Source organism: Mchenga conophoros, linkage group LG14, assembly GCF_057382185.1.
Source record: "Mchenga conophoros isolate Kocher_MC1m ecotype Shallow Benthic linkage group LG14, M_conophoros_male_GT1.1, whole genome shotgun sequence".
NCBI classification, from domain to species: Eukaryota; Metazoa; Chordata; class Actinopteri; order Cichliformes; family Cichlidae; genus Mchenga; species Mchenga conophoros.
In genome coordinates this window covers 24,087,926-24,108,347 of record NC_140539.1, presented here as the reverse complement: position 1 = coordinate 24,108,347, position 20,422 = coordinate 24,087,926, and the positions used below count along the sequence as shown (strand labels likewise).

The 20,422-nt window shown below is 39.4% G+C and overlaps 1 protein-coding gene across 1 annotated transcript; it reads right to left on the bottom strand.

The window, feature by feature from the left end:
• Window positions 1-1,900: 1,900 nt before the first annotated feature.
• Window positions 1,901-18,575, bottom strand: LOC146559768 (uncharacterized). The gene is made up of 15 exons (XM_085243492.1): window positions 18,542-18,575; window positions 18,423-18,455; window positions 17,761-17,791; window positions 17,006-17,160; window positions 15,295-15,429; window positions 14,234-14,428; window positions 13,830-13,931; window positions 13,476-13,658; window positions 9,866-9,877; window positions 7,711-7,802; window positions 6,957-7,183; window positions 5,238-5,397; window positions 4,235-4,397; window positions 4,060-4,113; window positions 1,901-3,985 (listed from the first exon to the last, which is right to left on the bottom strand). Exons 1-15 carry the CDS (start codon window positions 18,567-18,569, stop codon window positions 3,738-3,740), a joined length of 1,818 nt encoding a protein of 605 aa, XP_085099618.1. The 5' UTR covers window positions 18,570-18,575; the 3' UTR covers window positions 1,901-3,737.
• Window positions 18,576-20,422: the final 1,847 nt, after the last annotated feature.

Sequence of the window (20,422 nt, the reverse complement as noted above, 5' to 3'; positions counted from 1 at the left end):
TCTGGTTTAAACTGTGAATATACTGCTGTGTATTCAAATTCCTCTTGTTTTGCACAGAAATATACTGAACAACATCCAAAGCATAATATATAAAATACTACCAGAGTTTTTTCTTTGAAAGAAGCCCCTTATGTCCATTCTTGTATATCAGTACATTACTGAAATCGATTTATAGCCGTGGAGGGTAACAACTGAAAATATGAAATAAACACACATGTAAGCTAAGACTCTCTAAAGAAACAGCATTGTTGTTGTTCGGCTTTTCATTTCGCCATTTGTTGATTCACTTGAAGAGCAAGTAACGTAATATTGGTCAAGTGATCAGTTGGATATCAATCTTTCGTGATACACCGTCATATTTACATTATTTGTACAGTACGAATGATTTTCTTTGGTACCTGGTCGAACTTCAGTTCTCCTCTGTCTGCCTGGCTGCGTTTCTCTAACAGCGCACTCGCAGGCAGCAGCTGCCCCGCCCCGCTTAGTGTCTGAGCTCGGATCATACCAATATTAGGGGGGATTTACGCACAGTCATAAATTCCCACAGTGTACACTATGTGCTTCGAATATTGTGTGTAGTTTTTGTTTTATACAGTGTCAGCCAGGCATCTAACTATGAAAAAATTACACTCCAAAAGACCCTGGGCTTTCTGAAAAATCAACCCGGGCTTAAGCCCAGTAAGCCACCCCCACGCTCCGCCCCTGGTGTACACTAATGCTTGAATACCACTTTTCTGACCTAAAACGTGTACCAGATGTACCAGTAATACATTTATAGATGCAGCCAAAGTCCCATGTTTTTAATGAATCTGATCTGAGAAAGGTGCAGAATCCTCTTTAACATTTATTGTGGACTATTTAAAAGTTCAAAACTAGTTAAAATAAATGTTTCAACTTTTTTGCAAACATTGCATGTTAAACATAAAGTCTGTAATGAAAGCACTTTTTTAGTAAAAAAAAAAAAACCTCTGCCAATGGCAAGATCATCAACTCAATGAGCGGGTGGAGGGAGGTTTGGAGTCTTCTCCCACCCCCATTCTCTGCGGCCTGCTGGAGCGGGGGGGCTAGGAGGAGTTGGCCGTCCGACTGCGGTCTGGAGTGTGGGGCCTCCCTGCTGCTACGGAGTCGGGGCGGTCTGCCTCTCCCCACCGCAGGGAAAAGGGTAACACCACCTGGGTCTGGGTGCAGTTCCCCCCTCCAGGGGCAAGGGTACCTAGACCCGGTTTGTAGAGTACGCTTGGGGAGTGTGATCGTGTGTACAGCGTCTCTTTATGTCTGTCTCCACGTTGGTTGAGTGTGGAGTGAGTGCATATGAGAGCATGAGGGGGGGAATGGATGTTTGTGTCTGTGTGTGCCTGTATGTCTGTGTCTATATGTCAGGTTGGGTATCAGACACCACCTCTCTGGGGACACCTCAGGCCCTCCAAGGTTTGGAGGCCTATCTCCACCCCTCCACCACTTCCCCTGCCGGTAGCGGACTCCCTCAGGTGTCGGTGCGTTGGTGGTTCTTTGTGTCTGGGGGTGGGCGTCCAGGTACACACCGGCTCACTCCTTGGCGGCCGCTTATCGGGGCCTGGAACCTGGGGCTCGCTCGGGCCACTTCGGAGGTGGGGTGCCCCCGGCCTCTCGGCCTGGGGCTCGGTCACTCAGGCACAGCTGGCGGCCGGCGGAGCTCACGGGCGCGTCACTGCAACTCCCCCTGGCTTCTGCTCCGCGGCAGCTGAGTGAGCCCTCATCTGGGACTCTCCTCAGCTCTTGCTGGGACAGTGGCGCGGCTGCCCCTCTGTTGGTCTTCTATGGTCTCTTGTGTTCTGGGGGCCTCTGGATGTCTGGAGTTTTGATCTCCTCCATACCTGCTTCATACCCTGGAGGACGGGGCTATGCCCCCCCCACCCTCCCTAGCAGATCGTTACATGGAGAAACCTTTGGAATACAAGCACGCTGATCCACACAGGTATGCACACGGGTGTTCACTGCTCGTAGACTTAAATTACACCTTTCTTGGCTACTACTTCGAAGCACATCTGTCCTGCGTACTGCACAACAACATTGAATATTTAGTATTTACTGCTGTTTACACTTAGCTAGATTAATGCGATGGTGTTGTGTTTAGTATGTTGCTTTGTTTTTTTTTGTTTTTTTGCTTGTTTTCTATTCTTCTCTCAACAGGTGATCCAGGAGATTCTTATTTTTTTTCTCCCCCCCTTTCTCACTGTCCCTCTCCCCTTCTGTTTTTCCTTTCCTTCCTCTTTCTTTCTCCCTTTCCTATCCCTCACTCATGTCTGTCCCATCTGTAACATCTGAAAATAAAATATAATAAATAATAAAAACAAAGATCGACCAAATGGACCAATACGGCAATGCCACGAAGATCCATTTGGCAAAGTAAATCCATTGGGTATCCTTGTTGGTCTTCAGACAACAATTCTGATGGCTAAAGAACCAAATGGGACAGGCAAAAAAAAAAAAAAAAGATCATCAACTCAATAGGATAAAGCAAAATATGTTATTTATTTAAAGCTTAAATCATAAGAACATTAGGCCACAAAATAAACACAAACATGCAAAGTCAAACATGCAGTATCGAGACAGTACTACAAAGCCCAAACATCTGCCATCACCACTACTGTGTCTGTGCACTGAGGCCTTATAGAAATTACATTCCAATAGAAAAAGTAAGAATAAAAACAGCTGTTTATGAAAAGAAAATACTTTCATGGTCTTTTCAGTGGGACCTCTGGGTGGTACAGCATAGTAGCATTCATGGCATTGGCAACTCAGTGGTTAACATTCACTAGCTTTAGCTATCAAAATAAATTATGCCATTTACAGTATATGCATACATTTGATTATGTGGGTCAAGGTCAAACATTTTTTAAATTATGTATTATAATTTGTTTCAGTGCAAGAAAATAGCTTAAAAATAAAAAATGAGCCATATGCTAATATTTTATGAAGCTACATTTTATAGTGCTGTAAGAAGTCAGCAACTGTTGATTCCATGCTAACAAGAATCAAGAAGAAACTTAAGTTTTTTTTTTTTTTTTAGACTTCTGAAGTTAATAGTTTCATCGTATTATTGCATACACTGTATACTTAAATACAACTGGGCTGTGTCACAGTAGTAATAACTGTCTTAAGTTATGTGAGTGAGTACAATGTGAAACTCAGTAAATATTTCAGTAAAAAGCTACAATGTTCTCAGTGATTTCAAAAATTTTACTTAGTCATCTCAGTGAACAGATTTTCTGAGAGTGGAGGAATGGCAGGGTTTGACTAGTTATGTGCAGAGTCACATGTAACTGATGCTGCAGTTTTAGTAATATTATGTATGTAATTATTTTAAATGCATAAGTAAGCAGTGTTAAGTGTAACAATTTAAAAATAATGCATTCTGTAATGGCATTTTTCTGTAATGCATTACTGTTTCTAAATCAGGTAAAGACATTACGGTTACAGACGATACATAAGGAGTTTTTTGATTTAATTGTGAGAATCAACCATTACTAATGGCTCTAATAATACACAAAAAACAAAGGACAGATTAGGTATGTCTTTTTAGGATAGCATCACTATTGCTAACAGACCAATGTATAACAATGCAGTAATATGTAATACATTCAAGAGAGTGAAAAACCCAATATTGCAAGCACAAAATAAAAATACAAAATTAGTACTTTGTCAGAGAATAGAGTAACTCATCAGGACTGCCCATGTATAAATCAGCCAATGGTGACCTAAGGTGAACATTTGGAAATAATGAAATGGAGTGACTGAAGAACAGAGTCATGATTGAAATCAGTGAAAACATTAACTTTGTTAAAGAAGTAGGTCTTCCCAAGAACCAGTTTAGGGAAGCTGCAGCGATCATCTGTTTCCAGGACGTAAGGAAAAGGCAGAGCTTCGGCCTCCATACCATGAACCGTCAGCACATTCCCAAACACAACGCTCTGCTGAGACACACTTTCCACAGTCCCAATGTGCACTAAACAAAGATACATAAAGCCATGGCATTACAAACCAAAACATCAGCATTTTTTATGTTAAAAAAAGACTTACTTTTTTGGCAAAGATCTGTTTTGTTCAGGTTATTCACAGATAGGACTCTGGATTCTGAAAACAACATTATACATGTTATTGGTAAAATGCAGGATCTGGGCTTTGCCATCAAATTAAAATGACGTCAAATGAAGTTCTACTGCATGGAAAGGACATCTAAGCAGACAAAACAAACCATTAATCATCTTTCTTTGACCCTGTCCTGGTTCATGGATTGATCTCAGCCTCCCAGCACAGCATGACCACAGGGTGGTGTTGTAATAGAGGTGACCACAGCATCTAAACCCTGTCTTGGCAGAGTAGATCACCTCTTCCTCCTCACTTGAGCAGCAAATGTCCTGGTAGTGAAAAGAGATGTTAGTTAAGTTTCTAAAGACAGGTGTAATATTCCTTATGCTGAAGGTATTCTGACTGTCAGATATACACTAAATATATCACTAAATATAAAAAATGTTTTAGTATTGGTCTTACTGGGGCCTTGGCAGCAACTGCATAGTTTGGCTTGCAAAGCCTAATAATGATGGTTTGGTTATATTGAATTATAAATTGTTGTGTTTAGGTTCAGACTGGAGATCCTCCTCTTTTTTGAAATGATCTGTAAAGGATTCTTCGGACTGACTTTTATAAAGTACAGTAATCTTCTCCTGGATGCATTTATCAACTATTTGTGTGACAGCCGTACAAGCTGTGTCCATGAAAGCAGCCTTGGGAGCCAATGCATTACAAGGTGTTGTTTTCCTTCACTGTAGAGTAGGCATATATTCTAGATTTAATGCTTAACTGGTTATTGAGAGGTGTCACAAGTAAGAAAGGAAATTCAAAATGCTTTTGGAGAAAAAAAAAAGAGAAGAAAAAACAAAGTGTCAAAATTAAAGACTGCAGTGCAGAGAACGGCTCAGTGACAGATTCTCAGTGGCTTCTGAACCTCACAGATCCCCTGATAATGATGAGAGGGTGTGAAAAACTGATGGATGGACGGTGGGGCATGGAAATGAGAACAAACAAGCATGTGAGCCATTTATAGAGATATAACCTGAAGTGGAGTGTGTGACGTGTCGTCCTGCCCCTGAAATTCATATAGTTTATCTCAAATAAGTTCTCATGGCATGAATAGGATGCACGAGAAATGGTCAGATAACATGATAATTATATTATATACATCATTACTGATAAACTACCTGTGGCTCTTGCAGAGTGGATCCGCAGCACTGCAGGTCCCCTCCATGCTTATGTAATGATGTCAGCGTGTACAGTGTTCCTGCACAGCACTTCATCTGTGGATCTTTAATGTTGTAGGCTTTGACCCCACAGCAGTGAATGTTTTCTGATTTGGGATGTCTGGTTGGAAAACAGAGGGACACATTAATATCAAATGAAGCTTATGCATAAGTTAAATAATGAAGATCTGCAATTACAACATTTCTCTGGTTTTCTGGGTGTTTGCCTGCTAGTCAATTCTTTGCATGACTTCCAATTTCCCACGCTGTCAAATTCAATACTGACATCATTACACTAGTCCAGTGTTCTTCTTACCCGCCTTCTTTGAGCCAATCAGACTCCACCCTGTGTGCTTTAAATCTGTGGGCTTTTCCATTATTTTCCTTTCCAGGAACCCATCTCTGTGTCCCTCAAGTCACTTAAAGCTCCGTCCAAGCCTCTATCTTCACCATAATTCCATTCTGCCATCATGTGTCATCAGAGACTAATCAAAAGGATCAATTAATTTCTGTAGCTTAGTAAATCATATTCAAGTCTTCTGAATGATCATTCCTCATTGAAATAAGGAGTGCAAGATAAGTTTATAAGAGGCTGAGTGAGACATGTCCTTATGTATATTGTTGGATGTCAGCCTGGAAGATATTTATCCACTTCTTCAACACAGTTATTACACAGGCTGTACACTGAAAGCAGAGAATCAGAACTGCAGCTTCAGCTCTCACTGTTCACACATAATATATTCATACTCAGCGTTGCTGTCATCACCCACTCTGACAGACTCTGCAGTTGAAAATACGCTTAATGAGAGCATTCAGGATACAACCTGCTCCACCAATACTAAAACTGAGACCGAAAGAAAAGTAGCTGCCACAAATGTTTTCAGGCCATAGAATATCCAGACTATTGAATGATGCAAACACAGACAGTTTAACTGCAAACTTTAACCCATATGGCACCAAACCGAGTCAGAAACCACATGGACCGATACAGAAGAATGCTTTATCACTTCTGCTTGTTTTCTTTTTTCTTTCTCAGCAGGTGATCCAGGTGATTGATATATGCATTTTTTTTTTCTCTGCCCGTTCTGTTGGTTTATGTTTTTTGCCCTTCTCCCCCGTCCCTCTTCTCAGCTGTTTCTCTTTCCCTCTTTCTTTCTCCCCTTCTTTCCCCCAGTCAAGTCTGTCCCGTATTCAGTAAGTGAAAATAAAATAAACAATAAAAGGTGAATCAAATGGACCATTACGGCAAGGCTGGGATGGTCAATTTGGTAAAGTAAATCCGTTGGGCATCGTTCTTTGCCTTTAGACAACAATTCTGATGGCAAAAGAGCCAAACGGGACAGGCAAAAAGAAAAGAAAAAAAGAATGCTTTATCACATTAGACCAGAGCACAACGGTGCCTGAAAGTAAACAAAGGTGGGACAGTGTTATGCACAGCTGGAATTTCGATAAAGAAAAGACCTTCTACTGGAATGCAAGACATTTCCTTTGCCTCTCCCTTCTGGGTTTCCCCTCAACCAGCACAAGATGCATTAAAATTAACTGCCCACTGACCTAAAATCAAACACTGTTACATACCAAGCTGATGAATAAGGAATGGGAAAAAAACCCATCCCTTTTCACTAGATTTTATCAGCAACACACACACACACACACACACACACACACACACAAAATCACCTGTGTCCATTGCAGCAAATCTCAACATCAGGCCGGTAAATTTCTGTCCCACAGCAGTGTTGTCCTGGGCTGCCGTGAAACTGAGAACAACATATAGTCCCTTTGGCCGGGTTGTAAGGAATACCCATCTCTGAACATTCCTGTCCATCGACTCTGTCCTCGTACAAGGTGTTATTACAACAGAGAACTCCACATTGTCCCGAGCCGTACGGCGTCTCTCCACAGCACTTGAAGAATCAGAGATAATACAGTAAATTGTTCAGAAATGCCTTTTGGCCCTTTTGCATTAGTAGTAGCGAATACTGAGGCCGTTCGATGAGTTTTAGACAGATCGAAAAACACCCTCAGTTATTGTATAAAAGGAGCGGGGTGGAGCTCTGAGCTCTCTCATCAAAGGGTCAGTAAAGCAGAATTTTTTCCTAGAATCTCTCTTTTCCACTGCTGTCAGCTCTACATCCTAATTAGGATGTGACACAACACATTTCATTTAATAATGAAATGTGTTGCCCATCATTTTACCCATTAACAATCTTATTAAAAATTCTTCCAAAATTCTCCTAATACATACATATAATTTTTTTTTTTTATTTGAAAGAAAACGTTGCTTTAAGTCTATCACTGTCATTGGAAAAGGATTTTTTTTCCCCCCAGAGACACAAATTAAAACTTTTGACCTTTCTATTATAACTAAAAATGAGGCCCAGAGACAGAACAACAAAACAAACAAGACAAGGAAAAACAATTTGATTATTACCTGATCCATCCAAGGCTTCCACGCAGAGATACATCCATCACAGCAGACTTGTATGTGTGGATTATACACAGTGGGTGTTGCCTTGATTTGACCTAAACATAGAGGTGTGAGGGTTGGAAGGGTGGAGAGAGGACAGGAGTTAGAAACTTCTCATAAATGCTGAACTCAGTTACATCAGGAAAGACATAACAGGGGAAAAAAAGGATCTGAGAAAGGAAAGAAAATAACATTTACTCAGAGCATGGAACATGTTTGAGAAAATATTAGTCAGGGTGTTCCCTTGCAACTATAGCTTCACATTATGTTTTTCCAAATATAAAACTGTCATGTTCCATGGCAGTGTCTGGGATTTTCCAGCCGGTGTTGTTGTGTTTCCAGGGTCATTCACTATTAGTGACTCTCTGTGATTAATTATTCTCTCCCAGTGGCTCTCCAGCAATTTCCTAATGTTGTAAACCCGCTCAACATTTGGCAATAAAACCCTTTCTGATTCTGATTCTGATTCCATGATAGTCTGCTCTCAGCTGGTGTATATTCATGTTTACCTCACTCTTCTTCTGCTGTGTAAATAAAGTCTTGTGAAAAGTTAAGTTGGGTATGAGTCTACATAGGGTCCATATCTTGCATGAACCTCTGGTTCATGACACAAAACCCTCTTTAATGCACACATTTAACTAAAAATGAGCATATAGGATTTTACAAATACAAATAGAAGACAAGATAGTATTTCTTTGTTTCATCATTTGATAAACTCCCAAGGCATTATTCTCAGTTTTAGAAAGAGTTAGTTTAGTATTACAGTATATAAAATGATATTACTAGGGGCATATTTTGTCTTCACACTTTATTACTTGAAGAGTTTTCCACAGTGAGCTAACATCACAAGAACAAATGGCACAATGTGCTCTGTAGGGGAAATTTATGCTGAAAACAACTCTTTGTTTTTACACCAGTAGAGCAAAATAAACTGCTCACTAAGTTCTAACTGCTTTGTTGGAGTTTGGGCTGTGATCCAGTTCCACTTTCTCTTCCAAAAGCTGCAAAGTTAGAACCACAGGGTTATGTAATTTTTACGTGATAGTAACTGACACGACAGCTGCAAAACCAAAACAAACAGACAGTGATACCTGAGGTACAGAACCAGTGAGGCTTTTGGTTTCTTTCACAGCAGTGGTACTCTTTTGGATTGTAGCATGATGACCGACAGAGATGTGTGTTTGGTTCAGTGCTGCGGATATGCAAAAACAGGTAAAAATAAACAAAAACAGTCAACATCGCATAAATACTATGCTAAGTTTTCAAAGCCTCTCACAGATATACACAAGGTGTCATGTGGCATCTATGCCATTGTCACTGTCGTGGGTCTGTGACCCAGTGTTTTTAAGTTTTATTCATTGAATTATTGTTTTCTGTTGTATTATATTTAGCCCTCCGGATTTCTGTTCCTGTGCCTCACCTCGCCTCGTCTCATGTTTCCATGTCTAAGTGTCGAATCTGCGTCTCCGTGTCTCTCTTCTATTTACTTTTTTACTAATGACAGTCTGTGTCTTGTGTCACTATCTTCAGTTTTGGTCTCCTCCCCACCTCGTTACGTCCCAGCTGTGTTCTCGCCTGCTCCCCATCCTCTCATCACTTTAAAATTTGCAGGAAATTGCAAAGATGTATTTTAACCCCAAACCTAACCAAATAGTTTCAGTGCCTAAAAGGACTTAAATTCCTAACCTATGAAAAGTGCCTCATAAACAGATTAAAGCCATTTTTAATATTAAAGCATTAAGTCATAAATGTCATAAATATCATTGTTGACAAAAATAAAGCTGTGATATGCTGGTGACCTGTCAGTTGATGTCTGAGATGCACTACATCAACCCCGCAGCCCCAGATACACTAGCAGTCAAAAGTTTGGACACACCTTCTCATTTAATGTTTTTTTTTTTTAATTTGCATGAGTTACGTTGTAGATTCTCACTGAAGGCATCAAAACTATGTATCAACCAGTGATAGGAATAACTGCATTACAAGTAACGGCGTTACTAACGGTGTTGCTTTTTTCAGTAACGAGTAATCTAACTAATTACTATTTCTATCGTTACAATGCCGTTACCGTTACTAACAAGAAAATACGGTGCGGTCGCGTTACTGTTTTTCAACAAACAGACGGCTGAAGCTGTGTTCAGCTTATCGCATCTTATATCATTTGTAAGGAAGTAGCTGTAAATAAGCTGGGCTCCACAGCTTTAAGCAGCTCTGCGGGCTCCCGCGGGCCACAGTCACTTTCTGGCACAACACCTGTAGCTAGGGGGCAAGACAATCGCATGAGTGCTGCTGTTTGACTGAGGAAGAATAAAGTAGTCGTGGTAAGCCAATCACATGATCACTTCAAGATGACAAAGCAAAAAGGTGATATATAGCAGTTTTTAAATTGTGTTGTCATGTTTACTGTCTAAGGTCAGCGCTAGCAAGCACTCTCTGCTTATGACCCCAAAAAACGACCAATCAAAAATGATATGGCAACATGACATTTGGTTGTTTAGGAAGAGGGGGAAGTTTTAGACCGAGAGAGAGAGAGAGAGAGAGGCAGCAGAAAAAGAGAGAGAGTGAGTTTTGAGATGTGAGAGATTTGCGACGTTTAGCGTGGTTGGAGTGTGCAGTTAGTGTGTGGTGTTGTGGATTGCTTTGTGTTGTGTGTCAGAACAGTAAGGCGATTGCTGTCTCCAGGTAGAGAAGAGGAGTGATACACCTGCTGCTGTCAGACCTACAGGCATCAGGCTGTGATGTTCTCCTTTATATAGTGGACAGAAATTTTTGAAGTGGCACAAATAATTTGTGGCATCTTACTGAATGCAGAACACCTGATTGTTATGTAAATAGTTTGAAATGGTTATTTAATGGTACATTTCAAATTCCTTTAATTTTAAATATGTTTATATTGTCTATCCTGTAAAATAGTCAGATGTCTATTCTTATTAATGTACAGAATTCACCTGCTTGCTGCTACTACTGCACATTCACCCAATGTATATACTATATATATATGTATATATATATATATATATGTATATATATATATATATATATATATATATATATATATATATGTTCTTCCTCTACAGCCCCCCCCCCTATTTTTGCACATGTCGAGGAGCGTGTCAGGCTACATTTCACTGTGTGTTATACTTGTATAACTATGCATGTGACAAATAAAGAACCTTGAACCTTAAAAAAGGGGTAAAAGGTAAATGGCTGCAAATAAGTTTGTTGTTTGCAAAACTTGTGCATATGATTTTAAAATTGACAATTTATATTTGCATTTAAAGTTATGAAATATGATTCATTAAACATGTTTGTGGTTGTTACAGTAAAAATTATAACTTTTTTCTACTCGAATTTTATGTTTTTTGTCTGATTTTAGATCAATTGTGTTAATACAGTATGTCAAATGAAAATAGAACTGTAAATTCAGACACGTGAGGTTGTGCTGAAAACAATGATACCAAACAAGGCAAAGTAAATAGTTTTTAAAGGTGAAATGTTGAGAAAACATCAAAAGTAGTTAAAAATGGCCAGTTATACCCTGAACCCCAGAGGGTTAAACATATTTTTAAAAGTAACGCAATAGTTACTTTTCAAGTAATTAATTACTTTTAGAATCTTGTAACTCAGTTACTAACTCAGTTACTTTTTTGAAGAAGTAACTAGTAACTATAATTAATTACTTTTTCAAAGTAACTTGCCCAACACTGGTATCAACACATATGGAATTATGTCGTAAACAAAAAACTGTGAAATAACTCAAAACATGTTTTATATTTTAGATTCTTCAAAATAGCCACCCTTTACTTTGATTACTGCTTTGCACACTCATTGCATTCTTTCGACAAGCTTCATGAGGTAGTCATCTGAAATGGTTTTCCAACATTCTTGACAGAGTTCCCACAGATGCTGAGCACTTGTTGGCCCTTTTTCCTTGACTCTGAGGTTCACCTCGGCCTAAACCATCTCGATTGGGTTTAGGTCAGGTGATTGTGGAGGGCACACCATCTGTTGCAGCACTACATCACTCTCCTTCTTGGTCAAATAGCCCTTACACAGCATGCAGGTGTGTTTGGAGTCAATGTCCTGTTGATAAATAAATGATGGCCCAACTAAACGCAAACCGGATGGGATGGCATGTCGCTGCAGGATGCTGTGGTAGCCGTGCTGGTTCAATGTTCCTTCAACTTTGAATAAATCCCCAACAGTGTCACCAGCAAAGCACCCCCACAGCAAAGCATACCTCCTCCATGCTTCAAGGTGGGAGCCTTTGACCTTTTCCACATTGTACAAAGACATGGTGAGTGGAACCAAAGCTCTCAAATTTGGACTCATCAGACCAAAGCACAGATTTCCACTGGTCTAATGCCCATTGATTGTTTTTCTTTTCCCACACAAATCTCTTCTGCTTATTGCCTTTCCTTAGTAGTGTTTTTTAGCAGCTATTTGACCATAAAGACCTGATTTGCACAGTGTCCTCTGAACAGGTGATGTAAAGATGGGTCTCGAGCTCTGTGTGGCATTTATCTGGGCTCTGATCTGAGGTGCTGTTAACTTGTAATTTCTTAAGTTGGCAACTTGGATGAATTTTTCCTCAGCAGCAGAGGTGACCCTTGGTCTTCCTTTCCTGGGGCGGTCTTCATGTAATCTAATTTGCTGGGTTTTTGACTGCACTTGGGGACACAGTCAAAGTTTTAGCAGTTTTCCAGACTGACTGACCTTCCGTTCTTAAAGTAATGATGGACTGTTGTTTCTCTTTACTTAGCTGATTGGTTCTTGCCATAATATGAATTCTAACAGTTTTTAAATTAGGGCTGTCAGCTGTGTACCAACCTGACTTCTGCACAGCATAACTAATGGTCCTAACCCCATTAAGAAGGCAAGAAATTTCACAAATGAACCCTGACAAGGCACAACTGTGAAGTGAGAACCATTTCAGGTGACTACATCATGAAGCTCATTGAGAGAAGTCCAAAGATTTGTAGTGCTGTCAACAAAGCAGTGGATGGTTGGTTAAGAAAATGCTTGTATATATAATGTATATATATAATGTTTGTATGTGTGTATGTATAGATAAGTGGATAATAATAGGTCAAAGCCACAGTTAACTTACCAGTTGGGTTGGAGCACAGGTGCCTGGACACACACACACACACACACACACACACACACACACACACACAATAAATAAAATAGTATGGACTTTGGACTTGGGTACTGCCAAGCTGACTCTATAGGCAAAGGCAAAAGAGAACTTTTGGGAGCCCTTCTATAGCCACATACTGTGGATAAAAGCATGTTTTCGGTTAACAGACATTTTTTTGTGAACATCTTTTTGGTTTTGTTGTGTTTCTTTGTTTTTTTTGCCCTTGAGTGGCGCTTGTCTGTTATTTTCAGTTTAATTATTTACAACTTCCTTCCTTGGAAAACATAACACTTACCTCTTGTTGCATACCTGTGAACATGAAGCACAAAGGATTTTGATTAAAACGATAATATAGTAACAATTTTTTATTGCATTTAATCTGATTATAAGTATGTAATGCGATAAGCGCTGTGGTCTATGAGTTGATTTCATTACAAATATGATGAAACTGTTCCCAACACTAAAATAAAACTGTATTCAGTTTTCATGATTTAAATATAAAATATAAAATGAAGAGCATACTTTTAAATCGAATTTTAAGATGTGCATTAAGCTGCCTTTGGCAAGTTATGCCATTCAAATATACATGACTTACAGCAAGATGAATTCCTCGGTTGTATCTCAGCACCATCATCCTTCCAGCAGCAACACTCAGTCTTGCTGTTGAACTGGCCTTGATGACAGCACATGTGACCTGGGGAGTTCCTTGTCAGGATCTTCTTATCACTAATTGGACCACAACACAGCTCCTTTTCCCCATCATACGCCCCTGTGGAAAAGATACAGATATCAAAAACTGAAACACTTGAACTTTAATCATAGCTAAACTAATATGGAGCTTTTTAAAGATGTCTGTATGTTCTTCATTTGGTGAATAATCTTCCTAATCATCTACTGTATATTCAGTGAAATACTTTTCTGTTTTTTCAGCTTCACTTACTTTTGTCACAGCATCTGTGATTCGGTGAATGTTTGTCAATAACAGTTGACTGACAGCATAGTTGTGTGTTTTTGTCATAGGTCTCATTTCCACATAAATGAGCTGTAGTTGAAAAGACAGTCAACACAATTTCATTACTCACAGTAATTAACATTGGCTTCCTTTAAATACTCTGTGACAGCTATCATACTTCCACAAAGATTTTTTTTAAGTATATGCAACATTAAAGACATGGCATATCTAGTGCAGATAGTCTTGAGGGATAAGACTTTTTTTTTTATTTCTAGTCCATGAAATGACTTTCTTGTCTTGGTCTAACATGTAAAGTACGATGCAAACTGCAAAAACTTTCAGATTTAGATTTTATTAAATCTATTCTACACAGTGTGATATGCTGTGTTGACCTGAAGTGGAGTCCCTGAGACAGCAGGATGAAATCTTTGGGTATACTTCCAGCCTCTTCTCATTTGAACAACAGCACTGAGTCTCGGTGTCATACTGGCTGTGACCACAGCACTGATGGTGACTGGAATTTCTCATCAGAATCGTCTTAATATCAGGTGAACCACAACACAACTGCTTGACCCTATCAAAAACATCTGTGAAAAGAAAATATGTTTTGTTTTTTGCTTTCTTAATTTACCTTAACCATAGCTAAGCTGTCAAGCTGCTGCAATGTTGGTAAACCTTTAAGTGTGTGTGTGTTTTCTAATCATGTTTTACTGTATATTCTGTACATTCAGTTTTTATGTCTTGTTGACCTTTTAAATTAAAGTTCATTTAGAAAGTGCCTCATAATAACTTCCCAAACGAGTGCCCTGATGCATCTCATTATGACTGTTTCAAGAGACAATCACTGATTTCAGTTCAATCTAGTTATGTCCCTTAGTAATACTTCCACCGTTATATTAGCTTTATACTTGCTAGGGTTCTTGTCCAGACGCTTTTCTTTGCAAGCTCCTTTGACTTAATGGTCATGACAATTTGCACAATAATGATCATGAAACCGCCCTCATGACCCATTGTTAGTCAGTGGTGATAGTGCCTGTCATTATGCAGATGTATTACTTATAAGGTTGGGGAAACCAGCAGTCAGCTGAGACTGAAGAAATCACTTGGATGAGTGACAAAAAGTTTCTCCCAATGAAAATGTTGGCATTCCCTTACCTGAATGATTGAGCATGCATCAAGCCACCACTTAATCATTTTCTCTGCCTTCAGTCATTTCTCTTGATTTCCAAAGTCTGCCATCTGATGGTGGCTAGTTATATTCTCTCTTGACACCACCTTGCAGTTTCCTATGTCTTTCAGTTTGCACCTTAACTGAATCTCACGATTTAATACTCAAACAACTACAAATTTGCAGACACTCAAAACTTAGTGATGGAGAAAACATAATTCCATATTTACATTGTATACTTTAGAATTGATTTAATTAATGCTTTCCATCAGTGCATCTACTCACCTTTACCACAACACTCAGCCATTGGTGAAGGTTTTGCTATGATGGCTGACTGGCAACATATTTCATTCACTGGATTGTAAGCCTTCAGTTCACAGCAGCTGGATACCTTTTCACTAAGACCCTGTGTAACTCTGGCTGTAAAAACAGGATGCAGACACCAGTACCTTAATGTAACTGCTGAAAGAGTGTTATTACAAGTGCATCAAATCACGATTAGAAAGTTCACAACTTCAAAGAAACTCAGTTCAATCTAAAAACTGTTTTGTTTTCTTTTGCTTCTTTTACTTGAGCAGCATCGAGACAGCCACAGTGCATCTGGAAAATATTCACACCTATGAAACAAAATTGTATCAAGACACAGATATGGGGAAGAGTACAGAAAAATTTCTTCAGCATTGAAGGTCCCAATGAGCACATTAATGGAAGAAGTTTGGAATCACCAGGGCTCTTCTTAGAGTTGGCCGCCCCACCAATCTGAGTGGTCAGGGCAGAAAGGCCTTAGTTAGGGAGGTGACGAAGAACCTGATAATCACTTTCACAGAGCTCCAGTATTGCAGTGTGGAGAGAGGAGAACCTTCTAGAAGGACAAACATTTCCGCAGCACTCCACTGATCGGGCCTGTCTGGTAGAATGACCAGACAGAAGCCACTCCTCAGTAAAAGGCACATGACAGCCTGCCTGGAGTGGCTGTCCCCTGAAGGACTCTCAGACCACGAGAAACCATTCCCTGGTCTGATGAAACAAAGATTTGCCTCTTTGGCCTGAATGCCAAACATCATATCTGGAGGAAACTAGGCACCACTAATTACTTGGTTAACACCATCACTACAGAAAAGCATGGAGGTGGCAGTATCACGTTGTGTGGATGTTTTTCGGCAGCAGAGACTGGAGAAGGGGCAATGGTTAATTTTCCAACAGGACAACAATCTTAAGCACACAGCCAAGACAGCAAAGGAGTGGCTTTGGGACCAGTATGTGAATGTCTTTAATTAGGAAAGTCAGAAACCAGATTTAAATCTAATTGTACATATCTGAAAATGACTGTGTACATATGGTCCCTGTCCAACCCAATGGAGCTTAAGAGTTTCTGGGAAGAATAATATGACAAACTGTCTAAAAATCATACTCAATAAGACTCAATACGGAGCTTCAAACGTATTGAGTGAAGGATGTGAATACTTGTACATGTATATGTTATCATTTATTTTATTTATTTTTAATGAATTTGCAAGAATTTCAGGCAAACTATTTTTCTACTTTGTCACTTTGGGGTGTTAGCTGTAGAATGTTGGGGTGAAAATGAATTTAATCTATTGGTAAAGATTGCAATATGACAAAATGTGGAACAAGTGAAGCGCTATGAATACTTTCCTGATGCACTGTACTTCTGTTTCCTCACATCTCCCCGTACTTTATGATGGTTGCAACAAAATAGTGTAAGCTTTCCCTCTCAACCATCACATCAGCACTGTAGGTGTCTAGCAATTTTTGTTTGCTAAAAAAGAAAAACCTTTATCTGCTTAATACCCATAATGCAAGGTTGAGTGATACACAAATGTTCTCAGAAGTGAGAAAAAGACCTTCAAGAATAGATCTGAATATATGGAAACATATAACCTATTTTAATACCAGCTGATGACTTTTTAATATTACTATTCTATTCTTTTTTTTTTTTTTTACATTCCAGTTTTCGATCTTATAAATTCATTACCTGTGACAGTGTGTCTGTGTTGCTGTTTACAACAAGTGGCTGTTCCAGGACTGTAAGGCTCATTTCCACAACAAGACAGGCTTGCACCAGGGTGAAGTCTGTTTTCACAGCATGTAGCCTCTTTGATGTCATACCATGTTCCATTACAGTCTTTTCTGAAAAGCATAGATGACCAAAGCCTGGACATTATTGCTGGCAGTCAGATATAAAAGTATATCTTCCTCTGCAGGGAAAACAAGTGGTTTCATTACCTTTATTGTATTTTATTAGTTTGTGGAAGATGCCTTTTGTTTGAACCTAAAAGATACTGCCGGTCAAACTGACAAGTGATGTCAGAAGTGTGGGCTCTAATGAGTGAAGTGAATATGATGATCAGAAGTGGAAAGATAAATTACTTTAATGAAGTGGATGGTGAAGGTACTACGGCCAATCAACTGGTTAAAGCAGAGGTTAACCCTGGACTGACAGATGTGGTCAAATCGTTAATGCACACTTAAACAGCAAGAGACCAGAGAATGGACAAATGTTTAGTCATTATTCAGCCATTAAAAAACAAAGGTGGACAAGCATGCAACACCAATTTCAACAAATCCAACTCGCACCTTTTGTTTGAACAGGCATGACAGCCTCATTTGTTAATTCTTTTCTTGTAGGGAACCTCAGTGACACTCACTGAACAGCACTTAACTTGCAATGATGATCAAATGGTAAAAATAAGCATCACACATTTTCACAGTAAGGCATAGGTGACTCACCGATGACAATTATTATTGGAGCCTGCAGGCTCTGTGGACAAGCAAACATTCACAGCTGTGAATAATTTGTATTAACAAACTAAAACCCGTTAAATCTGTTTTTCTGAATAAATAGATTCAATATTTCCTAATTCAAAGCTTATGCCATGTCATTGTCTAGTGTGATACAATTTGATAAATATTACAAAAGTATCTGTTCAAAAGCAACAATCGACTGCCTTTTTCCACTGTACATTAGTCACGACAAAACCACAGAAGAGTGCACAGACAGAGAGAGAGGGGGGAAAGGGAACAGATGGAAACAGAAAGCTAGTTCTTCTGCTGTTGTCTTTTCACATAAAGATATATATATATATATATATATATATATATATATATATATACACACACACACAGAGATAGATAGATAGATAGATAGATAGATAGATAGATAGATAGATAGATAGATAGATAGATAGATAGATAGATAGATAGATAGATAGATAGATAGATAGATAGATAGATAGATAGCAATATAAAAAATGAATAACAAATAAATACATGCATCCTCTGCGTCCACACACACGCACACACATACAGAGTTCAGGATACACAATATCTGCACAGTATAAGCTGTATAGAACAAGTGGTCTCTAATTTTCAGGAAAAAAAACCTTACTTACCACAGACAGTGGTGATGCCAAAAATCAGCAAAACTGAAAGACGGGAGATGGAAGCATTATTAACGTAACAATGTTTAATTCAAAATATTCAATTTTGGCAAAGGAATGAAGTAGCCTACCAAAGCCTAGAGCCCAGAGCGAGAACATCTGTAAATTCCGACCGCACATTGTCTCTAAAAGTGAGATGCAAAAGAAGCAAACAGCTCAGTCTAAACTGTTTTAAAACCACACCTCCCTTGTGATATTGCCCAAAAATGGGCAATTAGTCATCACAGAATCAAGGTGGCTTATGCACACACACACACACACACACACACACACACACACACACACACACACACACACACACACACACACACACACACACACACACAATGTGTTTGCTTAAAAATGTACAGCCATCATAAACCTTCATTTACAACACGGGTTCAGTAATATCAAAGCAGGGTTTTCTCCATACAGGTGATCCAGGTGTTTTGTTTTTTGTTTTTTTTTCTTTCTTCTCCCCCCTTCTCATCGTCTCTTCTCCGCTTTGGTTTTCTTTCTCTCCCTCTCTTTCTTTCATTCTTTCTCCCTGTCCTATCCCCCAGTCATGTCTGTCCCGTTTGTAGCAACTGAAAATAAAATAAATTAAAGGTCAATCAAATGGACCAATATGGCAAGGCCATGATGATCCACTTGGTAAAATAAATCCGCTTGGCATCTTTCTTGGCCTTAAGACAACAATTCTGATGGCTAAAGATCCAAACGGGACACAAAAAAAAAACATTAAAAAAAAAAAATCAAAGCAGGGTAACTAACTTACCTCTGATTTTAAAAAATATATGATGAAGACAAGTTTTAAAATTGTCCATTATGTTCATCTGGGTAGAAAGCGATCTAAATTATAAAATACAAAAGTTTTGGAATGACCAACAAACCCATCTGCACACTTAATGACTGAAAGACTACTCGCTAATACACCAGTCGTGTAGCATATGTGTACAAGAAGACACAAAACAATTAGCACATACTTTTTTTCTTTAAAGAGATCATAGTGTGTGTGCCCATAGGTGTGAATGTGAATGGTTGTCTGTCTCTATGTGTTAGCCTGGTTAGACTGGGGAAATGTTTAGGGTGTACCATGCCTCTCGCCCTAAGACAGCTGGGATAGGCTCCAGCCCCTGCATGACCCTGACAAGGATAAGTGGAAGAGGATGGATGGATGGATGGATCAATTGTACAAGCCAATATCCTTAAATTCCCTATCAAGCATACTGATTGTTTAAAGGTGACACAAGTCAATTCAAATATTTTAGAGAAAGAGGCAAAAATAGACCAAGAAGGGGGATTTTCACATGTTTACACTAAGGAACTCACTCCCCCTAACCATAAATTGTTTGATGTGTGTTAGTGTTTTTTTAAACTCTGTGCTCCATGGTTGGTTGGGTGGTTGGTTGGTAGTTTTAGGTCAGGGGTGGGCAACTCCAGGCCTCGAGGGCCGGTGTCCTGCAGGTTTTAGATGTGCCCTTGATCCAACCTGATTTAAATGGCTAAATGACCTTCTCAACATGTCTTGAGGTTCTCCAGAGACCTGGTAATGAACTAATCATTTGATTCAGGTGTGTAGACCCAGGGTGATATCTAAAACCTGCAGGACACCGGCCCTCAAGACCTGGAGTTGCCCACCCCTGTTTTAGGTGGACTACACCTCATGCGGATCTCACTATGGGTTCCAGCTTTTGGCCCACGCACCTGCAAGCAGTTACTCATCTGTGGCTCATTATCCTGCAACTCCTGGCCACTATTTAAGGCAGTGGCTCAAGACTTTTTGTCGCTGGATCGTTGTACAACTCACATTAGTGTAGCCCTCGCCCCAACTGTCTCTCTTGTTTCCTTGTGATTTCCTGGTTTTGATCTCTTTTTTTTTTATTGTATATAGATTTCCTGGACTCATTCTTGTTTCCCACCCCTGGATTCCTGAGTGTGGGTGTTTGGCAGAGTGACGTGGCGTATCAAAA

Bases quoted from the DNA above. Each gene is read 5' to 3' on its own strand.
- LOC146559768 (XM_085243492.1), bottom strand. From the start codon at position 18,569: ATGTTCTCGCTCTGGGCTCTAGGCTTTG. The intron at 13,932-14,233 runs GTCAACACAGCA...TTTCAACTACAG, and splicing joins TCTCAGGGACTCCACTTCAG to CTCATTTATGTGGAAATGAG. The intron at 7,184-7,710 runs GTAATAATCAAA...TGATTCTTCAAG, and splicing joins GGAAGCCTTGGATGGATCAG to TGCTGTGGAGAGACGCCGTA.